The 25,676-nt window shown below is 35.1% G+C and overlaps 1 protein-coding gene across 1 annotated transcript; it reads left to right on the top strand.

The window, feature by feature from the left end:
• The first annotated feature begins 21,119 nt into the window (after positions 1-21,119).
• LOC137714742 (AP2-like ethylene-responsive transcription factor PLT2) lies at positions 21,120-24,838 on the top strand. Its single transcript, XM_088691758.1, has 10 exons — positions 21,120-21,201; positions 21,310-21,502; positions 21,600-21,978; positions 22,331-22,413; positions 22,554-22,562; positions 22,681-22,769; positions 22,913-22,986; positions 23,102-23,152; positions 23,239-23,315; positions 23,750-24,838. Exons 2-10 carry the CDS (start codon positions 21,355-21,357, stop codon positions 24,484-24,486), a joined length of 1,647 nt encoding a protein of 548 aa, XP_088547884.1. The 5' UTR covers positions 21,120-21,201; positions 21,310-21,354; the 3' UTR covers positions 24,487-24,838.
• The last annotated feature ends 838 nt before the right edge of the window (positions 24,839-25,676 follow it).

The following is a 25,676-nucleotide window of genomic DNA, read 5'->3' as shown; positions in this document are numbered from 1 at the left end:
AATGCAGTTATGATGGCATGATACAGGGAATGAGATACATTTCAGAGCTCACGGACCGAGAGATCTAGATAGTTTAAAAGAGAGAGAGAAAGAGATCCATGCCATTCAAATTTTGATTTTTTTTGTAAAGTGGATGAATGAGATAGGTTAATGGAGGTCATAAGATTGAAATTGTGTGGTTCGAATTTTCATTCCGTGGGCTTCGGACATAGAGATTTGAAGTGGATCTCAAACCATGATATAGAAACTATTTAAGGTTAACCAATTCTTTTAGGCTGAAAGGGGGGGGGGGGGGGGGGGGGTTGTGTGGGGTGAGGTGTTTGCTTGTGTTGTGAGAGAGAAGGAGAAATTATGATGCGGTTTTGATGTTAGCCCCTCGCCAACAATAAACAAGGAATTCTTTGGAAAAGGATCCTCATATATACCTAAAACCAACCCCGTGTAATCCAACTTTAGGTTACACAAAATCTTTGTTCACTGTTTTCTTTTTGGGTTTATCTTTTGTGTCAATATATGTTGAGAACACTATAACCCCACCCAGAACTGTTTAAATCTCCCTTATATTCCACCTTTGAAGTTTCATAAGATGTGTTCCTGTCGGCCAACATTTGGTGGGAGAAAATGCAACTTCCACCACCCAAGCTCAAAGTGAAAGGAAATAAGAGAAACTACTTATTATATTCCTCCACCCATGTCAAAGTTTGGAACATATGTAACTTTAAAGAAAATGGCTTTTGATACTTGATGATGCCCTTGTCGGCCATGATTCCACCATCAAAAGAAACCCATTTTCTTTATTTGAAAAACCTTGTGGAGTGTTTATATATATAGAGAAGAATTCTTAATTGTGCCTTGACTATTATTGCTTTTTGTGATTAATTTCAGTAATCAAAAGTAAAATACAAGTAAGAAGCCGGGGAACTGGTAAGAGCTAGACCATTACCTAACTATTTGCGTGTGCATGAATTAACATTACAGTACGTAACACACAAGTGTATATATATGGGAAGGATCCATGACACATGTTTCAAGCTCAAGTTTGAACACAAATTTTAAACCATTACTTGAATCGGAAATCAAGGTGTGGGGCGGGTCTTCTTAGCATTCTCTAGTTTTGCATTGACAACAAAATTCTAGAACTCTTTTAATTAAAATTTAGTCTCTCTTCAATCTCATTAATTGTTTTCATTAACTCTATCACTTTCCTATTTAACTCTTTCTCTTATTTTTCAGTTTTTCATTTTGTTTTCAATATTCTTCTCCATCTTGTGCCATTGATTTCTGTAAAATAAATACTCACCAACACATTAAAATCTATTATTTTTCAATTTTTCATTTTGTTTTCAATTTTCTTCTTGTGTCATTGTAGACAAGCAAATTTATGTGAAATAAATACTCACCAACACATTAAAATTTCGATATGTAAGGAATTATCTTTATTAATTCTTTAATTAATTTTCATTTAAATCAATCAAATTAACTGATTTAAATTAAAACAAATGAAATGAAAGCCAAATTGGGGGAGATTGGCCAAATCAAGATGGCTAAATTAAGGATGAAATATGATTGATTTATTTGATGAAGTCAAATCACAAATCAAGTCCAAATCAAGTCTTGGTTCTTTCGTTAACTAGTCAAGTCCAAAATCAAGACCAGATCAAGCTTCATTCAATCGGAGAGCCTATAAATACGAGGCCCCAAGACACAGAAAAGTCTTCCCTCAAAAAACAGTCTCACACTCAGACACTCAAAATCCCAAACATTCTACACACTCAGAAGCCTCAAAAAGCTCTCTGGATTCTTTACCATACTCGTGAAAAACCATCAAGCACCACTACACATGACATTCCTCCATTACCACAAGTCAAACCTTTCTGGCGTTCATTGGTTTGAGAGTAAGTTATTGCAACCCTCGGATCAACCATTCTACACACACTTTGCAACCCTAGAGATCGAACCGGAGGATCAAATTTTGTATCAGAGATTGTAATCCAAAATTTTATATTAATAAAAATATTACTTTGTATACGTATTCTTGTTTCATTCATCGCAAGGAAATTCGTGTTTACATTCATATCTCTTGGAATGTGCTGTAAAAAACAGAATCACGTCCCATATATAATGTTGCACAACTTAGCTAGGTTAGTGCTTCCAGGAATGTTCCATTTGACTGAAGAAAAAAATGAGTGTTTTATTTATTTATTTTTTTTTTGGCAGCCTAGCTATAAGCCACATGCCTCGTAAATTCAAATAATGTGATCAACGCAGTTTTTTAGGTCCATGCTAAAGGTCATACTAAAAATCATAGGATTACTTTTATTCATATACTTTAGTATCTAATATTTTTTAGCAGTGTTGCAATTATTTTCGAACGCGCGGTTGATGAGATAGTGATTTTGGAACGTACACAGACCATAGTCGACCTGTGCTTGATCAATTGTCAGAAAATGATGAGAGAAGTACTGAAATATGGTACAGTTATTTTGCATGCTTACCCATGGGGCATGCCGATTCTCCAAAAGTCGATCTGTTGTGCGCAGCTAGTTGCATCCAACTCGTATGCTTTGAGCAATTTCATGATGGACAAAGAGGATAGTTTTTGTACGTTTGTGCTATACACTCTGCGCCACCACACCCTCACTACTGGAAAAAGGGGTGGAGCTAGCTAACTTTGCTTTTGGTAGCCTTTGTCTTTCTTTCTTTACGTTTTTGTTTTTTTTGGGTATTTAATTATTATGGTTATTATTCCTTACAAAAATTATTATGGTTATTATTGTGGAGGTTGATAACATGAATGAATTCAAGTAGAATATCATTACGAACGATTAGGAGAGATTGCCAGTGGAGTACAGAGAATAATGAGTCTACATGTTATCTTATAATATTGGTACATATTTTCCCAATTACATATTTTCCTAATTTCTTTTTTGTTTTTTTTTCCCAATTATTAAAGAAGCATTGCCATTATGATTTCATTCTAATAATTATTTTTAGTTCAATGATAAATTTTTTAGCGTATCGGGACAACCTAGTATATACAGTAAGTGTAATAATACAAGTAGCTGAAAAATCTCTCTAGTTTGATAATTAAGTAATAGCTAGGATAATCTCTACACATATTACACTATTAACAATTTGTAATACACACACACACACATATACATACCGAGGTGACTGTAAAGATGGAGGAAAGGTAGGTAGGTATGTATGTATAAGTAGTGATTAGAATTTCCTTTCTAATAAAGAAATAATAAGTTTCTTTGTTATTTGAATCTACAATACTTCAAACTGTACATAATAAGCAAGGATTTTGTTTCATTGGTAGGATTTTGTTTTGTAGTGTAAACAAGGGTAAAGGCAGTGTAGGGTTTACAAATGTTCAAACCATCCAGTATGTCATAAAATTCACATATTCCAAACCTTACATCTCAATATATCTAAGAGTATAACCACTAATAATTAATTTTGCATCAGTTATTCTAACTTCGGGAAAAAAAAATTGCATCAGTTATAGCGTTACCTATACAATAAATTTTCAGTGTGGCTGGATGGTACATCACATTTCATTATATAAGTGGAGATAAGTTTTATGTTTCAAGTGTCCCTCCACTTGTATAATGACATGTAATATATGTACCACCTCATATTTTTGGACACATTGAAAAATCTCTCTACATGTACAACTATACTTTAATTTGTTTACGTACATAACTCTAAATATATTTAAATATTTTTTTTTTATAATCATTATAAATTAGCTCATGTTAATAAGTAGTGTCTATTAAGTTTGATTCCCTTGATTAGTCCAACTTTAGACTTTATCATCAATTTAATTCTTGTTAAATAAGTATATACCAACTCAGTCATGCACTTGGTCAGTTGGCTGTGTAATCCGCAAGAAGGCGGGCTAAAGTCTATGAAAACTTGAACGTGCATGATTAATCTTTCTTTGATGCTACAAAAAGTTTTGACATTGTCCAAAAATTAGTTACGTGGATGTGTTGTGCAGCTTGTGCTCGTCTCTCCCTTGTTTTTTACTCTAAGATTTTTGTATTAATACAAAAGTATTATTGTACCCTCTTTTGTAGGAAAAAAATTTGCATAGCATATGAGTATATTGCTACAGTGGCATTTGGTGCCAATAAAATAAAAACATGTGTAAATTCTTTGAACATAGGTACTTATTTCATTGCTACGGTATACCCGTATTGTGTAAGTTGTTCTTGTTAGAACTCATATGTGAGAAGTGAGTCAAAACACCTAATAAAGATATGACATAACATTTGACTAAAAGGAGATATAAAGTAATGAATGTTATACATGTTGATCAATGTATAATATAAGGTGAGAAAACTATAAGTATTGTACAAAATGACGTAGAGGACAATTCTAAGGAGTTGGAAAACTGAAAGTAACTGCAACCATGATTGGTGGAGCAGTTACATCCTTATAACAAGGGTTTCGACACCCTTTCTTGGGTAAGTTACAAGGTACGATCATAGTGTGAATGCTTGTCCTATTGAGAGCAAGAGTTCCAATATGTTTCCAAGAGAAGGGAAGGTCTTAATCACATCTTAGACATCATGGCTTCATCTTCAAGTGAGCACCTTCCATTTCATTGATTGTAACTTGATGCATTTGCAAGAATTACGGTTAGTAATACTGCATGCATTTATTACAGTACGGGGTTCACATGCAATGTTGTTAACCATCCCTATATGCTTAGAGCAACTCCATCCCTATCCACTTTGCGCCAGCACCCAGCGCATTTATCCACTTAATTGAACAGTAATAGACCCAATGAACAGTAATAGGTCAAAGCATCTCCACCCCTAAAAAAATGTGCTGGCACCCAGTCTAAAAAATGCGCTGGCACAAAAGATCTCCACCCCTACAAAATGCGCTGGCACCCAGTCCATTTAAAATATTAAATAAATTTTTTATAAAAAAAAAAAAAAAAATAGTTTTAATTTCGGATAGGATTTTTAACCAATCTCGTCACGCCACGTGTCATTATCCGAACATACTATTTTTTGAATAGATTTCCGCTAAGATTTTCAACCAATCCCGACAACCCACGTGTCACTTCCTGTTTACAATAATTTAGGCAAGATGTCGATAAGATTTTTAACCAATCTCGTCACGCCACGTGTCATTATCTGAACGTACTATTTTTTGAATAGATTTCCGCTAAGATCTTCAATGAGCTTCCACGAAGTCATTTTTTTCTCTCAAAGTGTACAAAATATTCAAATGTAGAAAGTGTAGAAAGTGTAGAAAATATTGAAATGTGGTGTAAGGTGGAAGATGAGGGTTAGGTATTTATAGAAAAAAAAATTAATTTTTTAAAATTTTTCTGTATTTTTTTAAAAAAATTTGACATTTTTTAATTAATTTTTAATAAATTTTAATGTTGTAATTAATCTGGACCGTTGGATTTGAAAAATAATCAAATCCAATAGCCAACACGCTGCCACGTGGCCAACGGTCAAATTTCTGACCGTTGGGCCTTTTTTCTTTTTTAATTTTTGGTCAAATAAACGTGGACCGTTGATCTGTGATCGGACGGTCCAATTTAAAACTTAAATTTAAATTTTTTTTACCGTTGGAAATCCAACGGTCTACAAAAAATAGCCGTTGGAAATCCAACGGCTCTGAGGTGGGCCACGTAGCCCTTTGACAGACACAGCCACTTGCCCTGCACCGCGGGCCCCACTGCCTGCAGTAGCTGTCGGCTACTCGCCATCTCCCCCGCGTGTTGTGCACGCGCCAACAAACAGACCGGCCTCTAGGTCTGTCCATTTTAGGCTGGGCTGCTGCCTGGCCTGGGCTGGGTGCCGGGCTGTTTCACGGGCTGGAGGGTGTGGACTGGGTGCTGGGCTGGTAATTTGACTGGGTGCTGGGCAATTTTCTGTGGGGTGGATCTGCTCTTAAGTAAACATATATATACATCAAAAAGGGCCTTCGGTTCTCCTTTTATAAGTGATGTACTCCTAATTGGACTTTGGAGTACAACGATATATTTTACACTAAGGAGAAGAAGGAGTTCGGCTAAATCACACAATGACCAACCTAGACATAACTCATCAAGATTTGTTTAATTAACATTTTGTTCAATGGGCTTATATCAAATGGGCTATAAGTGCCACACACTAGCTCTCTCGTTCGGCTGAAATATATAAGCCACTTGACAAAGCCCAACCAACAACACACGACATATTCAAAAAGGATTTCTCTTGTTGATCTCTTACATGTTCCAAGCGATGATACATGTAACAACTAATGAAAATTCGAACTTAAATCTCTTTAAATACATATTAAGAAGAAAAATATTACTAGATTAAAATTAATTGATATATATATATATATATATATTCTGTATTTAGTATCGGTACATAGACAATATCTAAAAAAAGAAAAAATAACTGCATAGTTTGTTCGTATATCACGCATATATATATATATACATATTTTTATTTATTGAGCTTGGATGGGAACAATGATTTCTTATAATGTTCACACATGTAAGCTAATTAGACCATTACATATGTGCTAACATACTAAAAAAAATATATATATATATAGGAAATTACAGATCGAACTAAGTAATGATGAACTTATTATCCCAAAAACCATTGTATGGAAAAAAATGCACGGTTGTCCCATAAAAAACGGATGGACATGCATGCAAATGTGGAGTAGTTGCGCTATAGCTATGGCTTTTCTTTTTTTTGTTGAAGACTCAGTCACTGTCTCCAACTCCATCGCATATTGTTCATCTTCCTGACCTTTTCCATAACAATTTGTCCACAATAATTTGTCTGTCACGGCACTCAGAGCTACAAAATGCACGCAACGAACTGCAATAGCGCATCAACAACAGGTTAATATTTCACTAATTAAATTATAATTATCATATTTGTTAGTATTACGCACATTTTGGGTAGACAATTTATGTATTATCATTATGTTTTAGCTCCCTTTTTTTTTAAGCAGAAACTTGATTAATTTCCATGTATTAATTGTGTATACCAGGGAAAACATTTGTTGCACCAATTTCCCCATATTTTCTCAGCAACCAAACACAACAATCATTCAACCATCAGTTTCAAACAAGCACCCAATCTTCCCTCAACATTTCTCAGAACCTATGTTAGGGATATAAATATATATATATATATATATATATATATATGTAGAGAGAGAGAGAGAGAGAGAGAGAGAGAGAGAGAGAGAGAGAGGGGCGGAGCTACAGGTACGCGGTCAGTGGCGCCGGCATGGAATATTACCCTCATGCTTAAGCAATTGTCTTTTTAAGTTTCAACACCCTAAATTAAATCCTAATTTCGCCACAGTATGAAATATAAATACACAGTTTGAATCTATATGTGAGAGTTGGAAAAAAAAAAAAAAAAAAAAATCTATAGCATATATGTGTATGTTCCCATTAATTTTCATTTAGCTAAAGAACTAGATAAGTAAATCCTAAAAGAATAAGTAACTCTCAGGGACGCAATTACAATTGCACTTACGTACCTGTACATATAAATGTTGTCATTCTCATCAAGGATCTTCTTACAGTAGTAACATCTATCCAGGAAATTTCCAGTATGTCCTTGATCGTTCTCCTTCATAGAGGGCGACGGCAATGTCATAATTGCCGACTGAGGCACATCATCGTCTTCGGTGAGAATCTTCGTCGGATAGCGTGGTGGCTTCATTTTCGTCCGCAGCTTCGGTGGAGGCAACGGCTCATTGAACACATTCATGTCGTCAAAGCTTGTGGAGGAACGAACCAAGCGCAAGCGTTTCCCTGGCATGTTGGTGTAATTTACTTTTGGGCTTAGAGAGAAAAATATAATAGGGTTTGGCTTTTTAGTCTTTAGAGAAGATTGCTCTGGGGAGTTTGGTGTTGGAAATGGGTTGTATTGGGAGGTATATATAATCACAGTTGGTTCTTCAACTGTGATTACATTACATTTACATGTGTTGTTATATATTTACAGTGTAAGTTTCGTGTTATATCGGTTGCGAATTTGGCAGGTTTTATTTAACTAAGAGTTGTGATCCCTAGGTCAAACTTACTAACTCTACATAAAACTGTAAGTGTTAATTTTGTTAAAACTAATAACCGTGGTCAAACAATACAAACTAATAAACGATCGAGAGGTTTTGTTTTTGAAAGGTTAGTACTATAGGTTGTAATTTTATTATTAGTCTAGAAATACACATTTGGACCCTTATTGTTTTTTCTTTTTGTTTAATTTTATTGAAGTTATCTCTCTGAGGCAAAGAAAAGAACCAATATTTGGTCAGTTCCCCACCCAAATCACAATCTCTTTGATAAGTTGGTGCGCAAGATATTCAATTTTGTATATTTTTAATTGGCAGTAACACACTCACAATATTACAATTCTCTTATTCTTGATCCTTATAATTTTGGATTAAACATGCACAAAATTTGTAAAGAGACCAAGAAACCTCATTGATTTCTAGCTAACAAAATATGTAGTAAAGCATTAATCATCACTCTATCTAGTACTACAATCTAGCCGTATTCTTCATTACTTTTAAGCAGTAAATTTAAGATTCGACTCACATGAATGGTGTAGAACAATCCCCCTCCTCTTATATGTAAAAAATCGTTGTATAAAAACAACATAAATTATCATGGAAAAAGAATGTAAGTTCATTAAACATGTGAAAGTTTTTCATATGATGCGGATTGTTCTTGTTAAGCAAAAACATATATTCCCGTGATATATGATTAACACCAAAATTCCTTCTATTTTTCCACAATTCAGAGGCTGGCCCCAATTGTTGGGTACAATACGTCTCTATTACCTCTAGCTATTTTTTTTTTGAGAAAAACTAACCAAAAGTTATCAAAAACTTTAGTTTTAATTAAAATGACAAAATAAAGGTATAAATGAATAGTACCATGAGTAACTTTTCAAGATAAAAATGTCATTTTTCGTTAAAAATGAACAATACCATAAATGTTTCATTAAAATTCCTTTTTTTTTTTTTTTTCTGTCACAAAATTAACTTGGTAGCTAAAGACCATCATATCAAACATATTCTTATTATGAGGCCCAAAACAAGTTGTAATGATTTTGGTTTGCGTTTTCCTCATCCATTTCCATTTCTCCAGAAGAGATAATTAAGAAGCATATTATCAAGGGTTAATTGGTACATTATTCTTGGTTATACAAGTTCTACAACAACAAAAACAATAATCAAGTCTTATTCTATTAAATGGGGTTGGCTATATGAATTCTAAAACGTCAATGCGCTCAGTTTTACACCAAATCTTCTATTAGCTCCAAATATTTCATATATTTTCTTCTAGTCTCTTTCAAAGTATTCCTAGAACTTCCTCTACTCCTTTTTACTTGAGTCTTTGTTTCAAAGTCGCATCTATAACACTTAAATGGGAAATGTATGTTCTATTCTTGTTACCAATTGAGTTGTAACGATTATGGTCACTACTCCATAATATAATACAAATTTCATATGCTCAAGTTGAATCAATCGATGAGAAAGTCAAATATGAGAAGATTTCTTACCCCCTCCAATCTAGGATCCTAAATAATTTACCAAGAGCTACCATATACTACTATTACTAATGTTCTTTTATTTTAAACATGTGATTATAATAAGCTCCTAATTAGGTTGCAGAAAACAAGACAATGTCATGCACATGCTATATATATTGATATCCTATTAGATCAATAGATGATATTTTAATCTTTAATCTTTTACTTGCTATCGATATTGAGAAGTTCCCATAACTTACGAGGGCTTGTCGAGGGCATGCAACTGGCTCTCATTAATTAGCTGTTCTTTTCATATATTAATGTCAACATAAAATTAATCTATATTAGAAGCATGAAATGCACCAATATTTGCTGTTGCGTGCCTTTTCTTTTTGAAATACAATTTGATCAACTGCGCGCTTGTTAGTTGCGGCAGCTCACGTGTGCATCGAATGGTTGTTTGAATCATTGAGAAGTTTCACGATGCGAATTTCGAATCTCTAAATAATACACATACAACAAAGGAGAAGCCCAAAGCCTGCCCTTTTAATTAATAGCAGAGGAAAGAAATGCTAAGAAGACTCTCTTCGCTAATTTATGTTTTTGCACAATTCTCGTATCAATATTATAAAATATTGTGCCAAAAATATAAAGTGATAGAGAGTCCATGGAGAGTTTCACTTTAAGAGTTTCTTTAGCATTATCTATAAATATATGAATAATGCTAAGTAGACCAAATTGTTAGACCTTGGTCTCCCTATCATTACCCTAAGCATATACAAAGTTTATTTAATTCCCCAGTATGGAATGCACGCTCCCAACAAACAGATTTAATAAATTTGTGAATGAATCTTAAAAGTAATGTATTCAAATTATGTCTTCTAATTAATGAGGATATAGCTAGGGTTCTCTACCATTACTATTTGAATTAACTTTTGGGTGAGACCATACCCTCGGTACGTATTGTAACAAATTCACTTTATATGTGTATATAATTATTTATTCTATCTTAATAAGAATAAGTAGTTTTCCAATTTAATACATGAATTAATAATAACATGTGACATTATATTACCATATAACAATTTCTCTTGTATAGAAATATTAATGCACAAAATCAGGTGGACTGGAGGAATATTTCTTTTATATATGAAAGAGAACCGACATAGCTTTGCATGTCCATTCCCATACACGGTACCAAATGTTGATGCATAAAATCGGGTAGACCTTGAGTCCATCTAAAGTATGGTGTGAGGACTTTTGCGAGGGCACTCCAGTCAAAGGCAAAGTAATTAAGTATCGAAAGGCACCGGTGTGGTAATGGTTGTCCTAAGAGCCTCTGATACTTAAGTTATCAAAGTATGTTTAAGGCGCCACATGGGAGTTTAGTGGTAATATAATGTTGAATAGTAAATGTAATTACCCTTTTGAAAGTAGTAGAAGTTACCCTTTGTAGAGGTAAAGTTGGAGGAGATTTCTTGACTTGACCAAGATGAGAATGAATGCATTTAATGTGGTGTTGTCACTTGTCGCATGATTGGTCTCCAAGTTGGAGGAAATCTCCCATTAGTTATGCAAGCAACCATGTGTCATGGTTCTCACTTATTGTGAGGTTATTATGTGTGCTTCAATAGGGTGCCTCAGTAGGAACCCTTTGGCGAGTTCACGAGGCTTCCTAGTTGGCTGATATTCGATGATTTTGGGGTCGATACAATATGTTACAAACAAGAAAGAGGAAAAATTATGTGACAAGAGTACTTATGATGGATGATTTTCTTGAAATCACCATATCAGTTAATTATCACATAAAATCTATATATTAAGAGAAATGTTATTGATACTTTAGAAAGAGTCAGTTTGCACTCTTTATAAGTGTATTTTTGTTTGAAAATACATAAAGTTTCAAGTGTAGAATGACTTGCTTAGAGTGTCAATAACAACATCCTATCTTTATAGCTAACTATATAACATTAATTTGAAAAAAAATTATTATTACATATGAGTTATTTTACTCGCCTAATCTTTCATCACTCTCATTAAAATAAAAATAAAAAGAATAAATATTGCTTCAACAAATAAAAAAAAGAAAATATCGCTAATTGTGCTTTTAGGGATCCACATGCAGATGTAAAAGAGCCATATATAAATGTTCAAACATGCATGCCTATGGCCCCATACATGAATCTAGGAGTGCAAACGTTTATTGCAAAAACTGGCATATACACACGCACATTATATGGGATAAGAAGAGTTGCAGACCCCTAAAGGGGTGGAAAACATAAGTTGTAGATATGTAATTCTAGATTGGTGGCAGATGATCGGATATTATATGTTTTTTGTTGTTTCCAACTGTATACCCCATCCATAAGATACTCGAAATTCCATTAATCACCTCAAGTTGGTAATGTCAGCACCTTTTATGCTTTCAAAACTATGATATTGACATTCTTCTTCTGAGAAAATCAGCGAACTCAATAAATTATGCTATCAAGAAGAAATGTCGAGGAGATTCTATCAAAGTAAAATTCTTTGTGAAATTTATGACACTTTATGTTTTTTTTGCATAATATTTTATATTGTTGATAAGAAAATTGACGTTAAACTGTGAGGTGGCAAAAAATCCATAAAGAGTCTCATTTCCGAGAGATTTTTCAATGTGACCGGAACACGATATGGTACACCACGTGTCTCTATATAAGTGATAAGATTTTTGTGTTAAAATATTAATAACATAAAAAGTAAAATTCCCATCACTTATGTAATAACATATGGTGTATCACTTGTGTTACGAGCACAAGGAAGAATTTTCTCCTTTGAGAGAGTCCCCTTAGCATTTCTCATATTTATTAGGAGTTGAGTTATTATTTATATATATTACCAATTAATTTTAAGATATTGTTACTGATACTTTAAAAATCTCATTTTGCACTGCTCACAAATGTATTTTCTTTTCTAAATAAAGAGTTTAAACCAAAATAAAATTTTTAAAATGCCAATAATAATTTTCTTTGAGAGAATCTCTTTAGCATTTCTCATATAAGTATACGTATCTAAAGTTTTTGCATTAGAGGAGAAAATCGTAACACTCAAACCCATCACATTTTTTGGACTGAAATATAAGAATAGTCAAAGAATATTGTTGTGGCAGCATTATTACTTTATACTTTGGATTGGACGTATCTTAATTTTAAGGGATAATTTGTGCGAGGTCACAAAATATTTTTAACATTAGGATTGAGTCCTTCAACACTTTATGCTTTTAAGGAGTGACCAAAGAAGAAAAGGTAGAGGTCAATGAAGAAAATGTTTAGCAAGTTGTATTGACCTTAGTTCGAGAGAAACATTGTTTCCATTGATATGAGTTAAAGAGGAAAATTGTTGTTCTTGACTTGTGCTTAAAATTGAGATGATCATTAACTAATTATGAAATTATTAATTAACTTAAATGAAATCTCCTATAATTTTGATTCATAATTTTGTTTCCATTATCTATTGCAAGCACACAAGTAGTTGTTTTCAACACAAACCTAACCGGTTTATGCGATTAAACAAAGGGCTTCTCACCCAATAATTTTCTCTCCTTCCGTGAGAGAGCTTCTCTCCTTCCGTGAGAGTTCTTTCCCCCCCTTTTGGTGAGGATTTCAATCTTGACCACCATCTTAGGCGCCAACTCTAGCTTCGGCTGGAGTCGGTTGCCACTTTTCCCTTTCTTTGTTTTCTCCTCTTTTTCCCTTCTCTGCTGCTTTTTTCCCCCTCCTCCTTATCTTGATTTGCCCTCTTCTTCTTCCCTTGCTGTCATCCCTCTTCCTCCTTCATCTACGTTTCAACTTGTAGCCACACTTGCGTTCGAATTGGTGCTGCGAGTTTTGGTGTTTTCAACTGACTCGGGTGTTCCCAACACTATCACCTTCTCTTTGTTGTCTGCCAGATCTGGCAGTGTTGCTCATGGTGTTCCATGGGATTCCTTTTATTAATAATCAACTGATTTCCTTCAGTTTTTTGTTATCCTTACTTTATGGATGTGCTCGGGGAGCAGATCGGTGTTGGATGATACGATCGGATAGGTGATGTTTGGCGACGGGCATGGATTTCTGCAGGTTGAGATGCACTGTCCTGATAGAGGTGGTAGCAGGGACTTCCTGGCTTTTTGTTTGTTTCTTCTGTTTTTGGGCCTTAGCCATTTGGTTGGGCTTTTTGTTAGTTTGGGGTTAGGCCCATCTTTTGTTTTTCTGTTTTCCCGTTATGGTCCTCTTTGGTTTGCCTCCCAAAAATATACTTCGCCTTTTCATCAAGTGCTTCATTTCGAGGCGACAGGAGCACTTTCCCGGCGTTTCCTCCCAACATCTGGAAAAACTCAATATTTTCTATGGAACCTCGTGACCTTCTTTGCCCTAAAATGACCTTATTTACTTGTTCACTTTCACCACTATGCCCCTGCCTTCCAAAGTCCAACTCTTCGTTTTTCTATTTTTGCACACCAAGTAGAGCATGCATGAATTTCATCATCACTGTAATCCAACGATCCAAAGATAATTTGTAAAGTTGATGGATCCCACAATATTTATCCACCTCTCCCATAAATCCCTATAAATCTAGGTGCAACAATGCATGCACCTGCTTGAAAATTTTCAAAGTTGTCTTAAAATTTGATACAACATGTACATGCGCAGAACCCAAACAAATTGGATTGATCATGCATTGTAGAAATTATTGAAAGGCAATATATTTGTGCTCTTACAAAATATACCAATGAGAGACTTGCATAATTTCATTATCTGCTTCCCACGGAGATCCAAGTACAAAACATCTGGGAATCGATGTTAATTTGGACCTTAACCAAAGAAAAAAAAGGTTTGGAGCTACACTTTCTTCATTGATTATAGTGGCTTATTTTCGAATCCAAATGACTAGTTTATTTATTTATTTTTATTTTTATTTTTTTAATTTGAGTACATCGATATTTTTACATTAGGGAAATGGGAGTTCGGCTAAACCACACAATGGGCAACCTAATTTGGCATCGAATTCGCCATTCACGAGATCCAAATGACTAGTTAACTAGTTAATTTTAACTTGTTAAAGGAAACAATTACGTACAATAGAACCTTGATAATATAATTAATAACTGATGAATTAATAACCTTGATTAAATAAAAATTTTAGGCGGTCCTGACTTAGAATAATGCGCTAAATTAATAATTCGTAAAATTTATAAGATAATACATTACAAAAATCATATAGGTCCCACATATAAATAAATAATTTCCTGATACATAGTGCTTATAATTCGAATATGACTTTCCTAAAAATGACTTACATTGTTTGTTTCTTCTTGAAATTGATGTCACTTTGGATCTCGTCTTTAACTTTTCTCAACATGATAAGAAGCTCTAGTGTGGTTTTCTCATACTAGAACAAAAAATTATTCAATGACATCACCCCTTTTAGGGATGCTCTGAAGACCGCTTGATCGCATTTAATATTGTATCTTGACTCACTTCCAAGTTAAATTTTTCTAACACCCACAGTTGTAATTGTTTTTTAGTGTTACCTGGATTATCTTTGTTGTACTCACACAATGCTTTACACATTTCATCCATCATTGTTGATTTCTTTACATTGTTGTACCTATGTGTAGTGCTACTATGACTTTTGTTTATATTTAAGTAAATGTTCATAAAATGGAATAATGCAATACATTGAACAATGCACAATCTATTTTTGGGAAAATAAGTAGATTCATGAATTTTACTTGGTTAAACAATGTAGAATTGTTAATTCGTAAAACGAGAAACTAAACATAATATACAATGTTTAAGAAACTAAGGAATACATTGATAAATTAATGGGTTATTAATTAGTATTGTTTTTTTTTTTTTTTTTTTTTTGTGATCAAGAAAATAAATAGTTATTAATTAATCTGTAAATTAATAAATCATTAATTAATCTGTAAATTAATAAATCATTAATCTGTAAATTAATATTCTCCTAAATTAAACCAAAATTATTAATTTGTAGAAGTTTAACTGTGATGGTTAAAATTGGGTTATTAGTCATTCTTTGGCTATTGACAAAATAAAAAAAATGTCATTTTTTGGCTATTATGCATGATCCTAGTGAAGCCTTTATCTTTTCCAAATGCATTATTTAGGGAATTGTTGTACACCTAAATAATCATATTTCTCTCTAATAAAATCTTCCTCCTCTCCTAGCCTCTTTTACAAAAATAAAGAGAGAAAATGTACCTGGCCTATTTTACAAAAATATAGGAGGAATTGAAATATAAAAAAATGTATGATTAAAATTTTAGAATGTTAATAACAATTTATATTATTTATTTCACTTTCCAATGAAAAAATACTAGAATATTTCATTTGTTGTTTGACATATTTGTCATTGGCGTACCAAAATAAGTCATGAATATTTCAGTCTACATATGGTGGACTTGAACATGGTGGAACAATTGCATTATTTGTGGACTCGAACTGGTTTCAAACAACAAAACTACTCTTAAAAGTGAATATAATTAAGTCATGGTTTAACTTGACAGACCAAAATATTATGAGCGTATATCGCTATAAAGTTCCTCAATCAATGACGGATTGAAATCTTGAAAAAATAGGGGGATATTGGAGGAAGGATATTGGGAGTAGAATTGACGTGAAAGAGGACTGAAAAGCAGTGAGTGGGAATTCAGATCTATGAGCACGGGTCGGATCATCGTAAGGGAATGTTATTCACCATGAAAGAAAGAACCTGAACGAAAAGAAAAAGATAAAATAAAAGTAATGCATGCTAGGTAGAGTAATTTTTAAATCAAATTTATAAATCATGTGATGTGTTACCAATAAGAAATAAACAAGTTAATCAACACTTAAGTAATAATTCAATCGTCAATAACTGCGTTAGAAACATGATTTACAAAATATAGTTTAAATAGATGATCTTCCTAACATTTTTATTTTTATTTTTAAAAAGGACAGGAGCGAGGTACATCTCATATCAAATCACCGCAGTGAAATAATATTCATTGCGAAAGGAGAATCAGAAAGAAAAGGAATAATCTTCACATCCTCCAGCTCTACTATAGCCAATTTTTCTTTTGAATGGTGTTATTCATACACTCATTTTTATCTCTTACACACCCTTATAAATTTTAGACCATTGATGTGACATCCCACATCGCCCAGGGGAGTGATCCTTATACGTATATTCCCATCCCTACCTAGCACGAGGCCTTTTGGGAGCTCACTGGCTTGGAGTTCCGTAGGAACTCTGAAGTTAAGCGAGTTCGCACGAGAGCATTCCCAGGATGGGTGGCCCATCGGGAAGTTCTCGTGTGAGTTCCCAAAAAACAAAACCGTGAGGGAATGGTAAGCCCAAAGCGGACAATATTGTGCTACGGTGGTGGAGCGGGCTGGGGAAGTGATCCGCCTCGGGCCGGGATGTGACGATTGGTATCAGAGCCTAACCCTGGTTGCGTGTGTGCTGATGAGGACGTTGGGCCCCTAAGGGGGGTGGATTGTGACATCCCACATCGCCTAAGGGAGTGATCCTTAAATGTATATTCTCATCCTTACCTAACACGAGGCCTTTTGGGAGCTCATTGGTTTCAGGTTTCGTAGGAACTCCGAAGTTAAGCGAGAAAGGGGCTAGAGCAATCCCATGATGGGTGACCCACTGGGAAGTTGCTTGTGAGTTCTCAAAAACAAAACCGTGAGGGAATGGTAAGCCCAAAGCGGACAATATCGTGCTACGGTGGTGGAACGGGCCCGGGTAGTAATCCGCCCCGGGCGGGGATGTGACAATTTGGTATCAGAGCCTAACCCTGGCCGTGGTATGCTGACGAGGACGTCGGGCCCCTAAGGGGGGTGGATTGTGACATCCCACATCGCCCAGGGGAGTGATCCTTAAATGTATATTCTCATCCCTACCTAGCACGAGGCCTTTTGGGAGCTCACTGGCTTCGAATTCCGTAGGAACTCCGAAGTTAAGCGAGAAGGGGGCTAGAGCAATCCCATGATGGGTGACCCACTGGGAAGTTACTCGTGAGTTCCCAAAAACAAAACCGTGAGGGAATGGTAAGCCCAAAACGGACAATATCGTGCTACGGTGGTGGAGTCGGACCGGGGAAATGATCCGCCCCGGGCCGGGATGTGACAATTGATCTTCTTCAATCATTCGATCCGACGACCAAAAATTGATAATGATGCGTAAGAAGTAAAAATAAGTATGTAGAAAGCAGTGCCCTTTCTTTTTCACCATATATAGTGGGAGAAATTTCTTCTTTTGTCAAATTTTAACCTTCCTTCTTTTTTCTAATTAGTCCACTGATTCATTAGAATTGCCAAACAAATAAGTAAACTTACCATTAATGCATGCTTATCGATTTAGTTGTTGGATAGTTCTTGAGCGACACAACTGGTACCTTTTCAAAGTCTTCTGATCATGCAGGCTATTTTCATAAAACTTCTACAGCGTACTACTCCAAATTAAGACTGTTCCAACATCATTCATATCCATTATCCAGCATCCACATAAACACAAGAAGAGGAGAAAGAAATAAACGAAAACAAAAAAAGGTAAAGTTTCGACTTTGGTTTATCTTCTTGATCATTGTTTCAACTTTATATTCTCAGAGAAATAAATGGAGCATTAAAAATTAAATAAAAATAATGTAGCACTAAATGCAAATTAAGTAATGGAGGACAGTATAGTAAAAGCAAAAGATTACATAGGCATCGTGGTTATACTATGGTCAAAGCTCCTTCTGTTTTTTGTGTATCTTTGTGCAAGCATGCAAACGGGATAATTGGCTCGCCTGGCTGCAACTAAATTCAATCTCAACGGGTCTCAATCACATAAAAACAGCAGACACGTGGCACACAGAATTTGAAACGCCTTGATGCTAAGTTATGCACCGCACCACCGTCTCTCTCTCTCTCTCTGATATTAACCCTCCCACTCCACATTTTTCAAGAAGATAACAGAGAGAGAGGCGCTGTTAATTTCTTGAAATTGCATTAAATTTGGATCTTCTTTGTATTTTGTTTCAGGTTAGTACTTTAGCTTGTACAAAGTAAAATGTAAAAACGAAGATACAAATTTGGTTTTTATTTTTATGATTTATTTCTTCTTTTGCAGTTTTCGGTTGAAGGGTTTTTTATCTTTTTTTTTTAATTAGTTGAAAGCGATAGACGTGGGGTTTTGCCCCCTTATTGTGGTGCAATTCAGTCAAATAGGAATATATTTATGTAGGAGAATATGGCGGGAACTGTGTCATCATCAACAATGGCAGGTGATTTTCTTTGTATTTGTTTTTATTTTCATTTTTGCAACTCTTTTTGTTTTTCCAGTAGCATATTTCTGGGGCCATAAGATTCTCACTTTTGGTAGTAGTGAATGAGTACTAGTGAACCATAGTATAATCTGAATTCTGAAAACTCTCTGAATATGCAGTTGATCAGCTGGAAAAAGACAACCATTGATTCAGCGGTTTAGAAAGCAGACTCTCTATTCACCAGAAGTCATATAAAATTTAAATAAATCCAAAAGTTTTGAAAAGGTATAAATTCTTCGCAGCAGATTTGCTCCTCCTCCTCCTTCCCCTTTCGCTCACTCTCTATCATATAATATGAGATTTATTTTGTATCGTATAACATTTATCTGATAACTATATATACATCTCTCTGTAATGAATGCATCAGGATGTTGTGTTGTATTCTTATACACGTAGACATGCTTGTTTATCAAATTACACACATGCAATGTACAGGTGTTTCCTTGAGGTTTTCAAAATTCCCAAAAAAGAGAAAGATTAAGTTCCTTTAGGTGATGCATGTTTGTGTGCTTTCAAGAATTTTCTCATTTTGTTGAAACCTCACATTAATAGTTGGCTGTCACTTGTGTGCCAAGTGAAAGTACTACAATTTAGAATTTTCCTTGTAGAATTATTTAACGTGTTAAATGAGTAATCTTTAAGTGTACTTGAAATATCGACACATGAACATAGTATTACAATTTCACTCAAATTATACACTCAAATTATACAAGTGTTTTATTTTATTAATATATTCTTGAATCTAGAGACTTATATTGTAACCCAACCCATGCCTAGGAAAGCATGTCACAACAACCCTATCTGAATAGTATCCTTTTTTTTAGTTATAGTGTCATTTCAATCAGAAGAAAAAAAGATCTGCTATCTCGTATATCTTTTACTAGAATGTATGTTTTGGTCAGTAAGGGTGTGCAGTGTACACTCTACAATCTACATGATACTGGTGGAGGGTAATTAATTGTTGGTATAATTTTTAATTAGTTTAAAGACCTTTAACATTTTTTTAAGCTGGGCGCTTGACTGGACGGCACAACACTATACAAGCTTCTAACTGTAGACAGGACATTAGCAGAAGATATTTAATTAGTAAATATCTGCTTCCACCTTTTGACGGATACGCAAACCAATTTGGTGGTCAACAGAATTCTTTGGGGAAACCAAAAACTAGCTAGCGAGATAAATCCTTCAATCTTTTCTTAATTTTCTTTTCGGAATCAATCCAATTTTTTTAATAATAGAAGAAGCAGAGAGTTTGGTGAGAGTTTTTTTAACACTCGAGCAATCCTTACTCCTTAGCCAAGTCCTTTTTAATATTAAATTTGTCGGATTTTTTAGGTTTATATATTGCATGTCCGTACACTCACGTCTTTTACACATGCAGGACTCGGGGATCCACAAATTGGGTTTTCTTTGGTGGTGAGAGCACCCCAATCTTGGCAGATCTTCTCTTCTGATTTAAAATGGCTTCGATCACCTGATCAAAAATCTCAATTCTCTCTTATATATATCCCTTTGTAGATAAATGTAAAAGAAGAGAGAGAGAGAGAGAGAGAGAGAGAGTGAGAGGTCGGTTGGGTTTGTACAGATATATCTATAATCTAATTAGTTCAACTTTACGTAGAGTGTCGATTTTGAGAGTGGGAGATGATTTGTAGAGTGTGGGAATGCTGGGTTTTCGGGAGTCATTTGTTGCACTTAACGAGGTCGAGAGTTCCAATAAGCCCTAGTGGGTAGAGATAAAGGTAGATAATTTTAGAGAGAGAGGGTTTGGTTGGACTTTTCCAAGTTGGAATTTAGGGTTTGTCTCAGCGCAAATACTGAATTGGAGCTCGACTTATAGTTTAGTATGACACTCGTGTCTCTTTAATTTAGTTTATGGTGATGAAGATAGCAAACGCTATTTACAATTAGAAATAAATATTTATATAACTATTGTGGTAATACTTGATTCTGAAGAGTTCGAATGTGGTGTTTAGAGTCATATCAGTCAGAGTTAGACCAGCCTAAAATGACCACTGCTAAAGGGGTGACAAACATATTTTTATATAATAATATAGCTCGTTACATAATTTGTTTGTTTCACACATAGAGTAAGACTATACCTACCCTAGCTACCTAGTTTATGCTAATTCATATAAGTATACCTTGTATCATTCTCAAGATTTTCTCTTTTCAGCCTCCTCCCCTCCTCTCTTCTCTCATCTTCTCAAAACTACATTCTTCTCTACACATGAAAATCTAGAGAGAGAGAGAGAGAGAGAGAGAGAGAATTGCTGCTTCACCAATCACTCCTTCAAACCCTAGCTATATATAGTCCCCTGGGTAAACATCTATATCACTTGTTCTCCTCTCTGGCTTATGAACACCGCTAGCTATAGTTTTTGGGTTTCTTTGAATGTTTATCATAACATTTTCCATTTCCTTGTGCAGGAGAGGTTTTTGAGTTTTTGGAGGAAGAATTTCAATCAAAGCAAAATGGGGTCCATGAATTCAAACAACTGGCTTTCCTTTCCTCTTTCTCCTACTAATTCTTCCTTGCCATCACAACTCCACCCTTCTCACTCTCATCAATTCTCTCTAGGGTTAGTAAATGAGACCATGGACAACCCTTTCCAAAACCAAGGTAATTCTTTTTTCTTTTCATGCATATTTTCTGTCTGTTTTTTTTCCTTTTTCTTCTCTCAATCTCTCTCTCTTCTCTATACTGTGTGAATTTATAGAGTGGAATGTGATTAATACTCAAGGAAGCGATGAAGCTCCAAAGGTGGCTGATTTTCTTGGCGTGAGCAAATCCGAGAACCACTCAGATCTTGTAGCTTTCAACGATATTCAGGCCAACGATTCTGTCTCCGACTACTTATTCCCGATCAACAACATAGTCTCTGTACAAAACACCGTTGTAGACAATTCTAGCAACTTTGATTTCCAAGAAAAATCCAACAGCCTCCAATCGTTGACCCTATCAATGGGAAGTGGCAAGGGTTCTTCAACATGTGAAACGAGCACCGACAATACCAGCATTACTACCGTGGAAGCTACCCCAAGGAGGACCTTGGACACATTCGGACAAAGAACATCGATTTATCGTGGTGTAACAAGGTCAATTTATACACCCATTTTTGTTTTCTTTATAGAACCTTGTTTTCTTGGTCACTAGGTGATTGAGGATTTGGGGCCATTCACTCTTAGATTTTATATAAAGAAATCATATTAAAGCACATTTCTATTTATTTTCTTGGTCACTAGGCGATCGAGGTATTCTGGCCATTCACTCTTAGATTTTGTATCAAAAGCTCATATTAAAGCACATTTCTATCCATTTTCAACCCTTATATCAAATCTAAGAATAAGTGACAATGCATTCCTTGGTACCAGACGACCAAGAGAACCTTTCTTTCCTTTTATACATTAACATAAATAATTTGCATCTGTTAATATATAAATAAAACAGGCATAGGTGGACAGGAAGGTATGAAGCTCATCTTTGGGATAATAGTTGCAGAAGGGAAGGACAATCCAGGAAGGGCCGCCAAGGTATTTATGCCCTATTCTCCTACCGCTAGGGTTTTCTGTGTTACATACACCAAAGTATAATTTTACCCCAAATGTGTCACTGACCATCATTTCCTTGATCTTCATCATGGTCGTTGTTGTTTCGGGCGTGGTTTTTCCAGTCTACTTGGGTGAGTACAGATTCTAAGTAGCTACAACTTGTTATTTAACATCCTGTATTCTTAAAATTAATGGTTTTGAATGTTTTTTTTTTATGAAAGCAATGTTTTTTTGGCTTATTTTAAACAGGTGGCTATGACAAAGAAGATAAAGCAGCTAGGGCTTATGACTTGGCTGCACTAAAGTACTGGGGAACATCTACTACTACAAATTTTCCAGTAAGTTTATTTATGCCAAAAAAAAAAAAAAAAAAAAAGAATTAACGGTTGCCAATGTGATAAAAATAAAATAAAGGAAAGAAAACGAGAGTTGTGTTTATATTCTATATGGCTCTTCGAGTAGTTTTATACTATTGCTGCAGATCAGTAACTATGAGAAGGAGGTGGAGGAGATGAAGAACATGACAAGACAAGAATTTGTGGCAGCTATTAGAAGGTAAATGAAATAGATAATGTATATTTCCCTAATTTGCACCTTTTTCTGTTTCAAGAATTTGTTTCTTTTGTGCTAGAAGGTCTTAACTTTTCTTTTCAATTAATTAAACTTTCAGGAAAAGTAGTGGCTTTTCTAGGGGAGCGTCCATGTATCGCGGAGTTACAAGGTACAACTAAACTAGCTAGCTAGGCACGCTTTGTCTCCATGTCTCTCTTCCTCTATCTCATTGCACGAAACAAAATCTTTGTTCAGGCATCACCAACACGGACGATGGCAAGCAAGGATTGGCAGAGTTGCCGGCAACAAAGATCTATACTTGGGAACTTTCAGTATGTCCATGCATTCAATACAACTATTGCATTGTATTTATATCACACATATATTCCATATACATATATGTATGAGTAATACTACATAGACTAAATGTGATGTGTCATCAATAGAAAATTAGCATGTGTTAACCAACACTTAAGTGATAATCCATCTATCAACAATCATGTCGTATGATTTACAAAATATGGTTTAAATTGTTGGCTTCCCGGGCATTACCCTATATGTATATATATTATATATAGTTATAACATAAATATTCCCTTGAGAATATATAAGATTATGGGATTCATGCAAAGCTCAATTAGAAAACTTAGTAGCCTCATTTTTGGTTGATAGGTATTTTTTTTTATACATTAGTAATACTTCTTGGTGTAAGATACTTTTTGAAGTAAATGTGGTATGTGACTTTGATCGATTGAACTCTATATAGGTACTGAGGAGGAGGCAGCTGAAGCTTACGACATAGCAGCAATAAAATTCCGAGGCCTAAACGCAGTAACCAATTTCGACATGAATCGATACGACGTGAAGAGCATTTTGGAAAGCAATACTCTTCCCATTGGAGGAGGGGCAGCAAAGCGTCTCAAAGAGGCTCAGGCCTTGGAATCTTCTAGAAAACGGGAAGAAATGATGGCTCTTGGCTCCACGTTTCACTATGCGGCTGCCGGAGCTGCCAGTCCATCAACCTCAGCCGTTCGTAATTTGCAAGCGTACTCTTTGTTGCAGCCTCAGTCAACCTTTGATCAAAATGTACAGCAATCCCAGCCTCTACTGACTCTCCAAAACCATGACATTTCTCAGTACACCCACCATCATGACCCTTCTTCATACCAAAATTACATCCAAACCCAGCTTCAGTTGCACCAGACCCAGCAGCAATACCAGCCTACCCAGCAATTCTATAATAATTATGGACTTCAGAGTACACACCCAGCTTTGCTTCAAGGTCTCATGGACATGGGTTCTTCTAGTGTGATGGATCACAACAATGGGAGCTCTAGTGGGAGCTATAGTGCTGGAGAGTATTTAGGAAATAATGGAATTGGGTTGGCTTCAAATTCAACAGCAAACAATGGACTGGGTTCAGCAGAAGAACTTGCACTTGTGAAGGTTGATTATGATATGCCTAATGGAGGAGCGTATGGGTATTTTTACAATGTGGAGTGACTGAGGGTCGACATTGAGATTTTGTATGGGGAGATTAGTAATTTTGTGATCGGGAGGACTTGAGGATGGTTAGAGACAGTTTACTATTCCTTTTTTGGGTCTATATTTTGGGTGATTTTGAAGTAACAGGAGCTGATTTTCAATGCAAACTCAAGGAGCTGGAGGACCTTTTATTTTGTTCTAGTATTTTGCTGTTGTTTTTTTGTCGATCTTTACATTGAAGTCTGACCATAAATTAATCCCGTTGTGGTAAAACTTGGTAGGATCAGTAGATATGGGTGCAAGTTGAAACCCTAAATTTTGTGTGCGTAAGACCTATTGCGCAGCTGCTGATGTAATTCTCCTTGTGTTACCGGCAGGCCATTATAATTTCCATTTGAGTTTACTCCACCTTATTTCAAATGCAAGTATTGTATATACGTATATCTTAACCTTCTCCACCGAATTATTGCATGGTGTAGCGTGAGAATATGCTGTAAAAATCAGTCTAACGTCAAAGAATAAAGAGACGTTGCATGAGCTTATAAGAAGTTCGGCTACTAATGACCATTTGTTTTAGGTGGAACGTCAACCTTTTCAATAGTATCAAAGTGGATTTTCTTACATGTGAAGCTAATGGCCTCATATGTCCATGTATTAGGCTCAAAGATTAATCACGCGGGAGAATTAGTTAAGAACATTGTACCGGCTTACAAGCGCACTTGCTACTCCCCTATTGCGAATTGGTTTCAGACTACAATCTCAATAATATTACTAAATTTCTAGAAAGACAAAACCAATAGAATAGATTACCACAATTGTTTGAGATAATTATATTGCAGACTGATTTCAGGATAAAATCTCACTCAATTGCACTTTATTCCAATTCTTAAGCAATTGTTGGTGTGGAGACCTTATATCATCACAAGAATTTAAAAAAAATAAAAAATACCATATCAAATTCAAATCCAACATACATACACCTTTGTGTATAGAAATTAGAGATTTAGAGTAAGAGAGAAAACTAACCCTCAAAAGGCTTTGGCGATAGCAGACCCTGATGCCCACAGAGGTACAAGATGAAGACGGATGACAACGATTTGCACATAGTATAGATGATGAAGGAGAGAGGAAGAAGATGAATGTTGGAAAGGAGCTGAGTTTTCCAAGGCGATATTAGACCCGCCTGAGTCGTTTCGTTTTCTTTTTAT

Source organism: Pyrus communis, chromosome 3 (genome assembly GCF_041283825.1).
Source record: "Pyrus communis isolate YQ-2024b chromosome 3, ASM4128382v1, whole genome shotgun sequence".
Classification (NCBI taxonomy): domain Eukaryota; kingdom Viridiplantae; phylum Streptophyta; class Magnoliopsida; order Rosales; family Rosaceae; genus Pyrus; species Pyrus communis.
Note: the sequence above shows the minus strand (reverse complement) of the source record. Positions and strands in the feature narration are given on the sequence as shown.

What these genes read in the sequence shown, in the direction of transcription:
- LOC137714742 (XM_088691758.1), top strand. Translation starts at nt 21,355, where the DNA reads ATGGGGTCCATGAATTCAAACAACTGGCTTTCCTTTCCTCTTTCTCCT. An exon ending in CAACCCTTTCCAAAACCAAG is followed by an intron (nt 21,503 to 21,599) that starts GTAATTCTTTTT and finishes GTGAATTTATAG; the next exon opens with AGTGGAATGTGATTAATACT. An exon ending in TCTATACTTGGGAACTTTCA is followed by an intron (nt 23,316 to 23,749) that starts GTATGTCCATGC and finishes AACTCTATATAG; the next exon opens with GTACTGAGGAGGAGGCAGCT.